Source organism: Callionymus lyra, chromosome 9, assembly GCF_982586985.1.
Source record: "Callionymus lyra chromosome 9, fCalLyr1.hap1.1, whole genome shotgun sequence".
Lineage (NCBI taxonomy): Eukaryota > Metazoa > Chordata > Actinopteri > Syngnathiformes > Callionymidae > Callionymus > Callionymus lyra.
This window is the reverse complement of record NC_141826.1, coordinates 13,937,559-13,952,891: the sequence shown is the minus strand read 5'-3', so window position 1 is coordinate 13,952,891 and position 15,333 is coordinate 13,937,559. Positions and strand designations below refer to the sequence as shown.

Below are 15,333 nucleotides of genomic sequence, written 5' to 3'. Positions count from 1 at the left end.
AAAAGAATAAGATCAAGTCTTATAAACCTGCAATAAAACATCGATTCATACGATTACTAGCTGCCTACATTTGTTATAACTAATCATATAATTGATGTGTTTAGGTTTATTTAAATATCCTTGGTTTCTTGGGAAAGATTCAAGACAGAACCAATAGATTGAATGATCCCAAAACAATGGGTTGTTGGGAAATGACACATGAACAACTGCAATGGAGTTATGGAGGAAGGAGAGAGAAGGACATTTAAGGCCCCAAATAAGGAAGTCAGCAGGGAGATTGAATAGCAGCCAAATAAACTGTGAACTATCCTTTTGTGACCACTGAGTTTGTGGATAAATACTCAGTGTAAACCACTATAATGGGGTGTGCTTGTGACAACGTCAAGATTCACCCACCCGTGGTCCGCGGGTGAGCTTCAAGCCATCTGAAGCTTCCATCACGTGCTTTACGACGACCTGCCGGCTGAACTTCAACTCCTGGAAGATCCAATTGCGAGCCATACTTCCCTTCCAAGAAAAGAAAGGATCTGTTCGAGTTCCACATCCTGTTCCAGAAGATTATTTCCCTTATTCCGGTTATAAAATGTGCAATAAAAACTCATTTTTGTCATTCATCATCACAGTTTTTTAATGAATCTATAAAACTTCACGTCACTGTGCAAGTATCTATTTTGTTGTGTAACTGTCATTTTAAAAGCCTCAAAGTAAATAACAAATACTCACGACAAACAAGTAGTAACTTCAACTAACGAGATTCAAACTAGTGATTCATAGTTCATTAATAAGGCCAATTAATTAATTATTATTCACATAAATTGAATAGTTTCCTTGTACTATAAAACAAAGGTGGTGCTCCAACTTCACATATTCATACCTAGAGGCAATTTTAAAGTTAAATTGACCAAAACTTAGATGTCCTGAAAAGTAAACCTTTTTTATAAGGACTATAATCACTCTATCTATCTATCTATCTATCTATCTATCTATCTATCTATCTATCTATCTATCTATCTATCTATCTATCTATCTATCTATCTATCTATCTATCTATCTATATATGGATATATACCTGTATATATATCCACCTACCACTCCACAAGTAATGTAGAAATGTTGCCATCAAAATATAGATTTATTTTCTCTCAAAAGCAAACCACTATTGAAGCATCTCTGATCTTTGCACACAAACCACACTGGAAACGTGTTGCTTTTCTCACGACCCATTTCAACTTTGTTCTCACCAAGTTTGGTTGTCTTGACCTCAACAGTCGTTGATTGCAGCCACAAAAAGGTTTTCAGTGACAAAAAGAACATCTTCAGTTCATTCTCATGCCTTTTAGAACCACATTTCTTCATGTTTTTATGATTTTATCCTCTCAACAATTAAAAAAGTAATCACTCCGGGCTACCTGCTCAAATGAATACTTAAATGAAAATAAAAGAAACTGGTGACACAAAAAGTCAAATTATTGTTTAAACAGGTTTCCTTTTCATACATTTATTCATGGAAATGTTTGATTCTAAATTATGCACAGCATTTGTGTCAAACCAGGTTATATATATAAAAAACAAAATGGTGCCAAATTAAAAAAGATTCATCTTTAAACTGTCTGTTTTTGGAGATTAAAGATTCAAAATAGTTTGATTTGTATTTATTTACATAACTCCAATCCTAACTCTATATGCACTCATTCATTAAAATAAGATAACTCATTGACTCATGATCAACTGCATTTTGAAACGCTTACATTTTTAACAACATGATTTAATTAATTGAATTATTAATTTTAAGAGGGAATTTGTCAGTGATGTATGAGTCTATAAACAATTATTTAATCTCTATGTAAACCAAATTATGAAGTGAATCAAGATTGTGCAACACAAGAGTAAGCATTCACAAAGACAGGCGTCTCCGAGCTGAACCACAAACACCACAGAAAAGAGAAGTCACACTCTTTTAATTAAGTGGAACAAGAGTTTGTTCAAGTGGTTTTCTCAGCTCTCGTCTGGAGCTGCTTCTGACGCAGACTGTTTTTTTTTTTTTCCCACACACTTTCAGAAACAGTTTCCTAAGAACAAGTGTGAAAAAACATCTTTGACACCGACCAAAACGATCAAGACGACCTTCAGCACGGACGACCATACCAGTCTAAAAAAGATTGATACATTTAAAGTAGAACACTTGAACGCCGCTCTTAACTTAACTGTTCAACAAAAATATGAATAAAAGTCTGGTCTCAGATACTATTGTGAGCTTTAAAGAGATATGAAGGGATTAAGATATCATTAATTATACAGAGACTTCCAGTAGAAGTGTTGTCGTTTGATGGGAGTGTCTGTTAAGGACAGTGGCGGGCTGTGCATTTCACACATAGGCCTTCATTTCACTTAGCCGACAAAGTGAACAGGGAGAAAATTTTCACATTTGACTTTCACTGTCCGTGTGGAGAACTTGCCATTGTACTGACATTCGGGGGGTTTCTGATTCTCCCCGATCACGTGACAGTCGAGAACATAGTAGCGTTTTTTGCTGGTCACCGTTTCGTTCTTCTTTCCTTGACAGATGGATTTAAACTTTTCGCTGTCCACTCTGATAAAAGAGTTGATATCTTTGCACATCTTTCCCATTTGAATCTTTCTGCTTTGAATCAGCTTGTTGCACATGTCTGCAGGCCTATTTCCAAACATTTCTTTGTGGATGTGTTTGTATTGGAAACCATTCCAAGTCCCTTGATTTTTTTGGTTGTCAATGTCTCCCGATGGAACAGATACGACCAGAAGAGGCAGCAGAAGGAAGACAAGGTTGTACTTGATGTTCATCTGAGGGAGAGACGTGAGAGTCATTTTCTATCGCAAAGACTGACGGATATAAAAGACCGGGTTTTGATCTAAATTTATATTGCTCTTGTATACACCAACATAATAGATTTCAGTCTCGCGAAAAGGATAAGGGCAAAAAAGAAAATAAACTCAGATTGAGAATAAATTTATAAATCCGTCTTTAAAATGAGAAGTATCAGTGTCATTTACTATGAATTTAATCTCAGAATTATAACTTCAAGGTCAATTAAGAGAAAAAAAAAACATCATCATTTACTAAAATGTTTTTGTCGTGGGAGAAATGCCACTTGAATCAATTAACACACAAACACATTAAAGTGATTGATTCTGATTTTAAAGTGCATTAAAGTTTGAATTTTAAGAACATAGTGAGAATGCTAAGCTTGAATTATTTTTCTAATGTTGTAAACTTGTAACAGGTATTACTAATGTAAATATATTTCACCTTAATTTTAAAATAAGGTTTATTTTAGTCTATTTAAAAAAGCAGACACATGATCAATCACTTTAAGTATTATTTTAAAGTAAAAATTGCTTACCTTTCCTGGATGAGTCGTCAACTGGTGGTTCGTTGCTAAAACACAAGAAGGTTCATTTCATTAGATGAAGTTGTCATATTTAAAACAAACAAACAAAGAAATCAAACGTTGCTTACCTGAAATCTGATGAGTGAAGAAACGAACAGCCGTCTGTGAACTTGACGTCTTCTTCGCCTTCATTTAAGGTGTCAGGTGCGACCACCACCTCCCACAAACCACCTCCTGCATCCGCCTCAGACACGGATGTTTGCTTGTGAAGGGAACTTATGTGATCAAAAAGAAATTTAAAAAAAAACATTTTATATTGTATCATTAAAGTTTATCAACCATAGCTGGTATCAAGAAGTTAGAGTTATGGACCATAAAGAAAGAGTTCACTTGTTTTTAAAAAAGTTTGTTAAACGGCTGATGAATCACGAGTTCAATTGAAAATGCTGGCCTCTTGCGGCCAAATATGAGAAGGCACCCTTGAAGAATTTATTTGGCTTTACATCATAGTGCATCTAAACTATGCCTCTCTTCTTCACAAGACCTTCACATAGGCTTTAAAATGTGGACATATTAGCTTTACCTTTTAATACCGGAATGTTGCTTTTGGTCTATAAAGTCAATTCCAAAGACAACATGAGAATCTTATAGACTTGCTTAAGTCCTTTTTGGGAACAATTGGAACTCTTATAGATTCTTCAATACAAGATTGACATTTCAGATGAGCAGTACGGAGGTATTTGGATGTTTTTTAAGTGCATCATTTTGAATGAAGATAAAGGAAGAGATTTTTGGATAACTGACCCTAAATAAATCTTTGGGTAATTTTCCACGACTTAGGAAAGAATGTAGCATGAGATCGACAGGTAGACCAGAGCGGCATCAGCTGTTAAGCAGATGCTGCACCTGTCTGTGATGGTAAAAAGAGAGCTGAGCCAAAAGGCAAAGCTTTTGGTAAACTGGTAGATCAACGGTAGATCAATGTTAGCACACACACACTCTTCATCAAAGCGCTGACGTTTGTGTAGCTAACTCGAATCTGATTGGTCAACACAATCCTTCGGCTGCCGTTGATTTCAATGAACAAGGGCCATCTCTGAAGCGACTGAAGGCCTCGGGTAACACATGACCAGCTGCTCAAATATGTTTGGGTGAAAGCTCTCACATGAACGTACAATCGTGGAAGCAGTGCCCAACTTGCACAAGCAAGAGGAAAGAAATATAATGAAGAGAAAAGACTATAAGGAATAATTTAATACATATTTATGAAAAATAAACGACATGAAAAAATAAAAATGTAAACTTTTTTTTTCTTTTTTAAATTAAAACATTTAAATGTATTTTTCTGATTATGTTAAGAGAAGGCCTTGCTGGCCCACCACTGTTTAAAGAAAGACAAACACATAGATATTTAAGAGACATCTTGGCCCTCATGCTGTTCTGATGAGAAGAAAACAGCAAGACTTAGAACGACAGGTGTAGTTAAATACAATCTAATGAGTACAGGTGACATAAGAAGGAACACACAGCATGTGCCTTATAAATCGATTATAAATGTACAACTATGTATAAAAGAAAATTAATCAACAATAAATGAAGAGATAAAAATGTATCTCTGGGTGAGGAGACACGTACCCCATTGAACAAAAATATATTAGCATGTTAATTATTCCATCATAGTTTATTTAGAATAAAATATCATGTTAAACAACTTAAAATGTGTTTCATGTTAACGTTTATTTAACAAGAATTACTTTAAAAAAAAATAATCGTTTTATTTTCTATATCAATCCAACGTATGTACTTCATCTCTAGACATCCCTGAACACATTTTGAACTTTACTGGAATATAAAAAATAACATTTAGGAAAAAAGTGAAATATCCTTAATAAATGAAAATATAAGATTTGTTTTACCTGGATCAGAGACGCAGAACTAGAAAAAAAAAGTCAGAGTGAAATTTTCTCTTTTCCTTCTTGATTTCATGCACCACATTGTGGTTTCAGAAACCGACAAAAGCAAGAGAGAGAAACATCTTGATTTCTGTTTCAGATGGAAAAAAAAAGTGATGTAAATACAATTTAGTCAATTCATCTTTATTGTAAGTTTCATTACAAGGATTTTAAAAAAGCAAATGCAGCGTCAGTTTCACTTCTGACATGAGCCTGAATTATTTTAAGAGAACTCAATAGTAAAAATTTGGAAAAAGGTCGGAGGTGCATTTCTCTTTGCCCTCAAAGTGAACAGGGAGATCATTTTCACATTTGACTGTCACTTTCTGTTTGGTGACAGAACCATTGTACTGACATTTGGGGGGTTTCTGTTTCTTCCCGATCAGGCAACACAGGAGAACATCGTAGAGGTCTTTGCTGGTCATTGTTTCCTTCTTCTTTCCTTGACAGATGGATTTAAACTCTTCGCTGTCCGCTCTGATAAAAGAGTTGACAGGTTTGCACATCTTTCCCATTTGAATCTTTCTGCTTTGAATCAGCTTGTTGCACATGTCTGCAAACATTTCTTTGTGGATGTGTTTGTTTCGGAAATCTTCCCAAGTCCCTTGCTTTTTGCCTTTCCCTCCCTTGTCAGCGTCCAGCGAGAGAACAGATACGACCAGAAGAGGCAGCAGAAGGAAGACAAGGTTGTACTTGATGTTCATCTGAGGGAGAGACGTGAGTCATTTTCTATCGCAAAGACTGACGGATACAAAAGACCGGGTTTTGGCACCACCTGCTGGTCTAAATTTATATTGCTCTTGTACACACCAACACAATAGATTTCAGTCTCGCGAAAAGGATAAGGGCAAAAATAAATAAAAAAATCAGATTCAGAATAAACTGATAAATCCGTCATTAAAATGAGAAGTATCAGTGTCATTTACTATGAATTTAATCTCAGAATTATAACTTCAAAGTCAATTAAGAGAAAAAAAACATCTTCATTTAATAAAATGTTTTTGTCGTGGGAGAAATGCCACTTGAATCATGGTTAATTAACACACAGACGATTAAAGTGATTGATTCTTATTTTAAAGTGCCTTAAAGTTTGAATTTTAAGAACATAGTGAGAATGCTAAGCTTGAATTATTTTTCTAATGTTGTAAACTTGTAACAGGTATTACTAATGTAAATATATGTCACCTTAATTTTAAAATCAGGTTTATTTTAATCTTTTTAAAAAAGTAGACACATGATCAATCACTTTAAGTATTATTTTAAAGTAAAAAATATGTTTACCTTTCCTGGATGAGTCGTCAACTGGTGGTTCGTTGCTAAAACACAAGAAGGTTCATTTCATTAGATGAAGTTGTCATATTTAAAACAAACAAACAAGGAAATGAAACGTTGCTTACCTGAAATCTGATGAATGAAGAAACTAACAGCCGTCTGTGAACTTGACTTCTTGTTCGCCTTCATTTAAGGTGTCAGGCGCGACCACTACCTGCCACAAACCACCTCCTGCTTCAGACACAGATGTTTGCTTGTGAAGTGAACTTATGTGATCAAAAGGATGTCTTTCCCACGGCTATACCTATTTTATGACTCAAGTGAGAACTTACCATTTATTGCTATTATTATGACTTCTTCTCAATTGTTACAGAGCAATTTGTTAGATTAAAAATTATTAACCACTATACGTATACGCCATACTTAAATTAATGCTAAAAGATAATCAAAATATAAAGTTTAAATTACTAGCTTCATCTAAGAGCTTAAACGTTTGAATACACATTCACAATCAGCATTTCACTCAGACTGATTTACACTGTTTTCAAGGCAAGCTTGGAACAGACGTAGAGTCATGACAACGGTTATTTAAACGTGTTTGTCTGCCCTTTTCACACCTTGGGTCGTGGATCAGAAGAACGAAGCAGGGACACATCTGTCGGGGGGGGGGGGCTAGGAGACAGGAACTCCCACCGAAGAACATTTGAATGATTAGAAAAGGAAACAAAGTAGGAAGAACTCTCCGCAGGAGATCGTGACACAGGGAGGTTGAAGGAACCAACAGGGCGATAGGGGGAGGACCTCTCGGCTCGGAAATTTGCCTTAAATATAGCGATGTTTCTATCCTTCGAGACCGTCTTCCCCGGAGCTATCGACCTGAAAAGCTGCCGGCAAAGAGCGCGCCCGATCGATCGTAAAGCTTGAATAGAATAGAATAGAATAGAAAAGCTTTATTCATCCCCAGAGGGGAAACACACTTTTACAACAGCGCAGTTTAAAAAAATAAAGTGCAAGGAAAAAAAATAAAATAAAAAAGAGAGAGAGAGATAATACAAAATAAAATAAAAAAGATCTTAAAAATATACAATTATTTACAAAATTAGAAATTTAACACTATTAACAAAATACAATAGAATAAAATAAAATAAAAATAAAAACAAAAAAAAGTAAAAAATAAAATAAAACACACAAGAGGAAAAACGGCCCAGGACAGAGCCGGCCCTCGTGACCAGCCTGTTCAGTCTCTTCCTGTCCCGGTCCGTGCTGCCTGCTCCCCAGCAGACCACAGCGTAGTGGATAGCAGAGGCTACCACGGAGTCATAAAAGGTCCTTAAAAGTGGTCTGCACACTCCGAAGGACCTCAGTCTCCCCAGGAGGTGCAGGCGACTTCGGCCCTTCTTATACACGGCGTTGATGTGTGTGGACCAGTTCAGTTTATTGTTGAGGTGAACATCTTTGTTTGACTTGAAGCGGCGAATAAATGACCCGTTACACTCTGCATTGACCTTTTTTCTCCATAAAGCAAAGTATTAAGACCCGGAGGTGACATTGTGTTGGAGCGAAGGAAACGGACTCCTGTTTTAACCGTTTTAAATTACACAGTAGTAACACGTCAGTATTAAAAAATATATATTTTATATTTTATCATTAAAGTTTTTCAACCATAGCTAGTATCAAGAAGTTAGAGTTTTGTTGTTATGTTCTGCGATGCTGAACCCAAGAGCAGACAGAGGCGAAGTTCCAGAGAGTACAAAAGGGGTTTATTGAACGAAGGGGAAGAAGGTAGTTGAAGGGGAAGCCGGAGGGAGAGCGAGATCGGCGAGCTGGAGTGAGGGATCCGAGTTACACGGTAGAGTAGAGTACGATCTGGCGCCGACCGCGGGGAATCCAAGGGTAGATGAAGGGGGTTGATTGGGGATCAGGAACAGGTGAGTGTGATTGGTGATGAGGACCAGGTGTGAGGTGAGGCGACAGGAGGAGTGGCAGACCAGGGGGAGGGGAACACAGCAGGCTGCTGTGACCACAACAGCACCCCCCCCTCAAGGGACGACTCTAGGCGGCCTAGGCCTCTCTGGGTGAGCCTGATGGAAGTCACGGATGATGGAAGGGTCGAGGATGAGACCCAGCGAAACCCAGCTCCTTTCCTCTGGCCCATAACCCTCCCAATCCACGAGGTATTGATGCCCCCTGCCCCGACGACGAACGTCCAACAACCGCCGAACTGTGAAAGCTGGGTGACTGTCAATCAAACGGGGAGGAGGGGGGAGGGGGAGAGAGAGAGCTGACGGAGACTGGCTTAAGACGAGAGACATGGAAGGTGGGGTGAACGCGCATGGCTGGAGGCAGCTTGAGTGTGACAGTTGAGGGGTTGACGATGGACACAATAGGGAAGGGACCAACAAAACGAGGGGTTAGCTTCTTGGAGCCAGTCTTTAGGGGGAGATCCTTTGAGGACAGCCACACCTGTTGGCCCACCCGATAGGCAGGAGCGGGAGCCCGGTGGCGGTCGGCAATGCGCCGGTTCTGCTCGGCGGAGCGCAGCAGAGCGGAGCGTGCGACCCTCCACATCTTGCGGCAACGGCGGAGATGGTGTTGAACCGAGGAGACAGAGATATCCTCCTCCTCGGCGGGAAACAAGGGTGGCTGGTACCCCAGGGAACACTCAAATGGAGACATGCCGGTGGCAGCGCAGGACATGGAATTGTGGGCATACTCAATCCAAGAGAGATGGTCGCTCCATGCAGAGGGGTTGCGCGCAGCCACACAACGAAGTGCAGTCCCCAGGTCCTGGTTAGCTCTCTCAGCCTGCCCATTCGTCTGTGGTTGGAATCCTGAAGACAGGCTGACAGAGGCTCCAAGTGCTTGGCAGAAGGCCTTCCAAACTTGGGAGATGAATTGAGGGCCACGGTCGGAGACGAGGTCAGTGGGAATCCCGTGGAGGCGGACGACATGCTGCACAAGCAGCTGGGCAGTCTCTGTGGCACTGGGGAGCTTGGGGAGGGCAATGAAGTGAACTGCCTTAGAAAATCTGTCCACCACCGTTAGGATCACAGTGTGGCCCCTAGAGGGAGGAAGACCGGTCACAAAGTCCAGGCCGATGTGAGACCAGGGCCGACCAGGAACGGGAAGGGGACGTAGCAGACCAGCAGGAGCTTGATGGGAGGACTTGGCCCGAGCACAAACCGTGCAGGCGAGCACGAATGCCCGAGTGTCGGCGTCCATCGCTGGCCACCAAAAGTACCTCTTCAGGAGGGACAGGGTGCGGACCACGCCAGAACTTGGGAGCGAACCGCACTGGGCACGAAGAGACGGTTAGGAGGACCGTTACCCGGATCTTGTTCTGTGACTTGGGCTTCCCGGATGAGGGACTCAATTTCCCAGGTGACGGCAGCGATCCGGTGGCAAGAAGGGGAGAGGATCGTGTCAGGGGAGGCCGGTGCGTCCTCAGGGTTGAACTGACGAGAGAGGGCATCAGGCTTGACGTTACGGGAACGCGGACGGTAAGTGAGGGTGAAATTAAATCGCCCAAAAAAGAGGGCCCATCGGGCTTGGCGGGAATTAAGACGCTTCGCTGCCTGGATGAGGACAAGTTCTAGTGGTCCGTCCAAACCACGAACGGTTGTTCAGCCCCCTCAAGCCAGTGGCGCCATTCCTCCAACGCCAATTTCACAGCCAACAACTCTCTGTTACCAACATCATAGTTGCGCTCAGCAGGTGCCAGCCGCCGAGAGAAAAACGCGCAGGGGTGAATCTTCTCGTCAGAGGCAGAGCGCTGGGACAGGACTGCCCCCACCCCTGTGTCAGACGCATCGACCTCCACGATGAATTGCCTGGAGGGGTCAGGTTGGATGAGAATGGGGGCAGACGAGAAAAGTCTCTTTAGATCAGAGAAGGCAGTCTCCGCCTCGGGTGACCAGGCAAATGGGAGGGCAGGAGAGGTGAGACGAGTGAGAGGGGCTGCAACCCTGCTGTAGTTCCGGATGAACCTCCGGTAGAAGTTAGCAAACCCCAGAAACTGCTGCAGTTTCTTGCGGGAATTGGGGATGGGCCAGTCTGTCACCGCACTGACCTTCTCGGGGCAGGTCCTCACTTGTCCGCTCGCTACGATGAACCCAAGGAAGGATACCGAGGTGACACTGAACTCACACTTCTCGGCCTTAACATAGAGTTTGTTCTCCAACAGCCGCTGAAGAACTTGTCGGACGTGCTGGCAGTGCTCCTCCTCGTTCCGAGAAAAAATAAGTATGTCGTCCAGATAGACAAAAACCGAGCGGTTGAGAAAATCCCGGAGGACGTCATTTACGAGGTTCTGGAACACTGCAGGGGCATTAGAAAGACCGAAGGGCATGACCAGGTATTCGAAATGGCCAAGGGGGGTGTTAAAAGCAGTCTTCCACTCATCCCCTTCACGGATGTGCACCAGGTGGTAGGCATTGCGTAGGTCCAATTTTGAGAAGACTGTAGCGCCCTGCAGTGGCTCGAATGCGGAACTGATGAGGGGCAGGGCATACTTGTTCTTGATCGTAATGTTGTTGAGTCCCCTGAAGTCGATACAAGGACGAAGAGACTTGTCCTTTTTGGAGACGAAAAAGAAGCCAGCACCAACAGGGGAGGAGGAGGGTCTTATGAGGCCAGCCGAAAGAGAATCTTTGATGTACTTCTCCATTGCCTCCCTCTCTGGCCGGGACAAGTTATACAGGCGACTACTGGGCAAGGGGGCGCCAGGGAGGAGATCAATGGGACAGTCATAGGGGCGATTAGGGGGCAGGGTGAGCGCACGACACTTGCTAAACACCTCTCCTAGGTCATGATAGGCTGGGGGAACCAAGGAGAGGTCGGGGGGTACTTGGGGCGAGGGAACAACTCCCTCTGCTGGAGGTAGTGCAGATTGAAGGCATGTGGAATGACAGAAGGTGCTCCAACTCACCACCTTGCCAGACGACCAGTCGAAATGGGGGTTGTGCAGCTTGAGCCAGGGGTAACCCAGGACCAGAGGGGTACGAGGAGACTGGATAACGTGAAACTGAAGTTTCTCATGGTGATTACCAGAAACAATTAATTCCAGGGGCTTGGTACGATGAGTAATAAGGGCCAGGTGGCGGCCATCTAAGGCGTTAGCGTTAAGGGGCGAGGGTAATTTTTCGAGAGTGATGCCAACCTGAGAAGCGAACTTGGCGTCAATGAAGTTTTCGTCCGCTCCTGAGTCCACCAGGGCGGGTACTGGCAAGGGACGTCCGAGGAACAGAAGAGTGGCATCCAGGAGAGAGCGTGAACCGAGAGGAACGGGGACGGAAGGAGGGTGGCTCAGCAGGGCCCCGAGTCTCACTGCTGGGCCTTGTCTTTTGGCAGTGACGAACAGGTGGAGATGAGATGTCCGGGTTGTGCACAGTACAAACACACCCCATTCTTTAAACGACGGGACCGCTCAGCTTCGGTGAGACGAGTGCGCCCCAGCTGCATGGGTTCCTCTTCGGGCACAGCACATCTCACGGGGGCAGAGGGGGTAGCTCTCGGGAAGTGTGAGGAATGGATAGTAGAGAGTGCTGGGGATATGGAACTCCCTGTCATCTCCCTACGCCGCTCACGTAGGCGGTTATCCAGCCGGATAGAAACGCAGATAATTTCGTCCAGAGTCTCAGCCTCCTCCCTAGTAGCCAGCTCATCCTTGATGGACTCACTCAGACCAGAAAGAAAAATCCCACGTAGAGACTTATCATTCCAGCCCGATCTTGCTGCATAAGTCCTAAACTCTACGGAGAACTCAGCTACACTGCGGGAGCCCTGGCGTAAGGAAATAAGGCGTTTGGCGATGTCCCCTCCCTCCACGGGGTGATCAAAAACCTTCCTCATTTCCGCAACAAAAAGATCAAAATTATCCCTGACTGGAGAATCACTGTCCCATACTGCTGAGGCCCACGCTAAGGCATTCCCCTTAAGTGACCCCATAATGTAAGCTATCTTAGCCTTCTCAGTGGGGTAGGTGAGGGGTTGTAAACTGAAGACTAGGGAACACTGAATCAAAAAGGCCCTGCACGTACCCATGTCCCCGGCGTAGCGTTCGGGCGCAGGAATGAGAGGTTCTCGGGCTCGTGGCAGGTGTGCTGGGGAAGTGGGGGCAGGCGGAGGAGTCATAAGCAGTGGGGGTTCCGGTGTGTGGGGAACCAATGCATCCAGTTGTGCGGCCATCAGAGTGACTCGGGTGGCGATGTTTTTGAAGGCTTCCATAGCGTCCCGGAGGGCTTGGCTGTGCTCGGCAATCTGAGTGCCTTGAGTGGCGAGAGCTCCGTGGACTTTTGCCATGTCCGCTGGGTCCATCTTGGCCAGATCGTTCTGTTATGTTCTGCGATGCTGAACCCAAGAGCAGACAGAGGCGAAGTTCCAGAGAGTACAAAAGGGGTTTATTGAACGAAGGGGAAGCAGGTAGTTGAAGGGGAAGCCGGAGGGAGAGCGAGATCGGCGAGCTGGAGTGAGGGATCCGAGTTACACGGTAGAGTAGAGTACGATCTGGCACCGACCGCGGGGAATCCAAGGGTAGATGAAGGGGGTTGATTGGGGATCAGGAACAGGTGAGTGTGATTGGTGATGAGGACCAGGTGTGAGGTGAGGCGACAGGAGGAGTGGCAGACCAGGGGGAGGGGAACACAGCAGGCTGCTGTGACCACAACATTTGTTCAATCAAGAAAGAGTTCACTTGTTTTTAAAAATGTTTGTTAAACGGCTGATGAATCACAAGTTCAATTGCAATGCTGGCCTCTTACGGTCAAACATGAGAAGGCAGCTTTGAAGAATTGGTTTGGTTTCATATCAAAGTGCATCTCAACTATGCCTCTCTTCTTCACAAGACCTTCACATAGGCTTTCAAATGTGGAAATATAAGCTTTACCTTTTAATACCGGAATGTTGCTTTTGGTCTATAAAGTCAATTCCAAAGACAACATGAGTATCTTATAGACTTGCTTAAGTCCTTTTTGGGAACAATTGGAACTCTTATAGAATCTTCAATACAAGATTGACATTTCAGACGAGCAGTATGGAGGTATTTGGATGTTTTTTAAGTGCATCATTTTGGATGAAGATAAAGGAAGAGATTTTTGGATAACTGACCCTAAATAAATCTTTGGGTAATGTTCACGACTGAGGAAAGAATGTAGCATGAGATCGACAGGTAGACCAGAGCGGCATCAGCTGTTAAGCAGATGCTGCACCTGTCTGTGATGGTAAAAAGAGAGCTGAGCCAAAAGGCAAAGCTTTTGGTAAACTGGTAGATCAATGGTAGATCAATGTTAGCACACACACACTCTTCATCAAAGCGCTGACGTTTGTGTAGCTAACTCAAATCTGATTGGTCAACACAATCCTTCGGCTGCCGTTGATTTCAATGAACAAGGGCCATCTCTGAAGCGACTGAAGGCCTCGGGTAACACATGACCGGCTGCTCAAATATGATTGGGTGAAAGCTCTCACATGAACGTACAAGAATAGAATAGAATAGAATAGAAAAGCTTTATTCATCCCCAGAGGGGAAACACACTTTCACAACAGCGCAGTTTAAAAAATAAAGTGCAAGGAAAAAGAAATAATAAAAGAGATAATACAAAATAAAATAAAAACGATCTTAAGAATATACAATTATTTACAAAAATTAGAAATTTAACACTATTAACAAAATAAAATAGAATAAAATAAAATAAAATAGAAATAAAAACGGGAAAAAAATAAAAAGCACACAAGAAGAAAAACACACTACGGATTAGCATCAGGATATTTAAAGTAGAGAGTTAAATATCCTGACACCAGTTGGGATGAAGGACCTTCTATAACGCTCCGTCCTACACTGGGGGTGCCTGAGCCTGCCACTGAAGGAGCTGGCCAGCTCCTCCACGGTCAGGTGCAGTGGGTGAAGGGCGTTGTCCCTGATGGAGGATAGTCTGGAGAGTGTCCTCCTCTCTCCCACCTCCTCCACCGAGTCCAGCGAGCGGCCCAGGACAGAGCCGGCCCTCGTGACCAGCCTGTTGAGTCTCTTCCTGTCCCGGTCCGTGCTGCCTGCTCCCCAGCAGACCACAGCGTAGTGGATAGCAGAGGCTACCACGGAGTCATAAAAGGTCCTTAAAAGTGGTCTGCACACTCCGAAGGACCTCAGTCTCCCCAGGAGGTGGAGGCGACTTCGGCCCTTCTTGTACACGGCGTTGATGTGTGTGGACCAGTTCAGTTTATTGTTGAGGTGAACACCCAGGTATTTGAAGCTGTCCACCAGCTCAATGTCCGAGCCCTGGATGCTCACCGGTTGATGTGGTGGGGACTTTTTCCTGAAGTCAATCACCATCTCCCTTGTCTTACCGGTGTTTAAGCAAAGGTAGTTGCTCTCACACCAGTCAACAAAGTCCTTGATGACTGACCTGTACTCCAGCTCGCCCCCCCCAGACACGCAGCCCATAATGGCCGAGTCATCAGAAAACTTCTGGAGGTGACAGCTGCTGGAGTCATAGGTAAAGTCCGCCGTGTAGAGGGAAAAAAGGAAAGGTGACAGCACTGTCCCTTGAGGCACCCCGGTGCTGCAGATGGTCACCTCAGACCTGCAGTCCTGCAGCCTCACATACTGCGGCCTGTTGGTGAGGTAGTCCATCGTCCATGCTGCGAGCTGTGTCCCAACTCCTGCGTCCTCCATCTTCTTCCTTAGCAGCGCCGGCTGGATGGTGTTGAAAGCACTTGAGAAGTCAAAAAACATGACTCTCACAGTGCTA

At 43.7% G+C, this 15,333-nt stretch overlaps 2 protein-coding genes across 2 annotated transcripts; both read right to left on the bottom strand.

Annotated features, from left to right (window-relative positions):
- Positions 1-1,352: 1,352 nt before the first annotated feature.
- On the bottom strand, positions 1,353-3,560 carry LOC148071896 (sialic acid-binding lectin-like). The gene is made up of 3 exons (XM_087798609.1): positions 3,497-3,560; positions 3,381-3,415; positions 1,353-2,820 (listed from the first exon to the last, which is right to left on the bottom strand). Exons 1-3 carry the CDS (start codon positions 3,558-3,560, stop codon positions 2,389-2,391), a joined length of 531 nt encoding a protein of 176 aa, XP_087654735.1. The 3' UTR covers positions 1,353-2,388.
- Positions 3,561-5,510: 1,950 nt separating this feature from the next.
- Positions 5,511-6,818, bottom strand: LOC148071895 (ribonuclease, liver-like). Its single transcript, XM_087799477.1, has 3 exons — positions 6,718-6,818; positions 6,602-6,636; positions 5,511-6,024 (listed from the first exon to the last, which is right to left on the bottom strand). Exons 1-3 carry the CDS (start codon positions 6,779-6,781, stop codon positions 5,554-5,556), a joined length of 570 nt encoding a protein of 189 aa, XP_087655603.1. The 5' UTR covers positions 6,782-6,818; the 3' UTR covers positions 5,511-5,553.
- Positions 6,819-15,333: the final 8,515 nt, after the last annotated feature.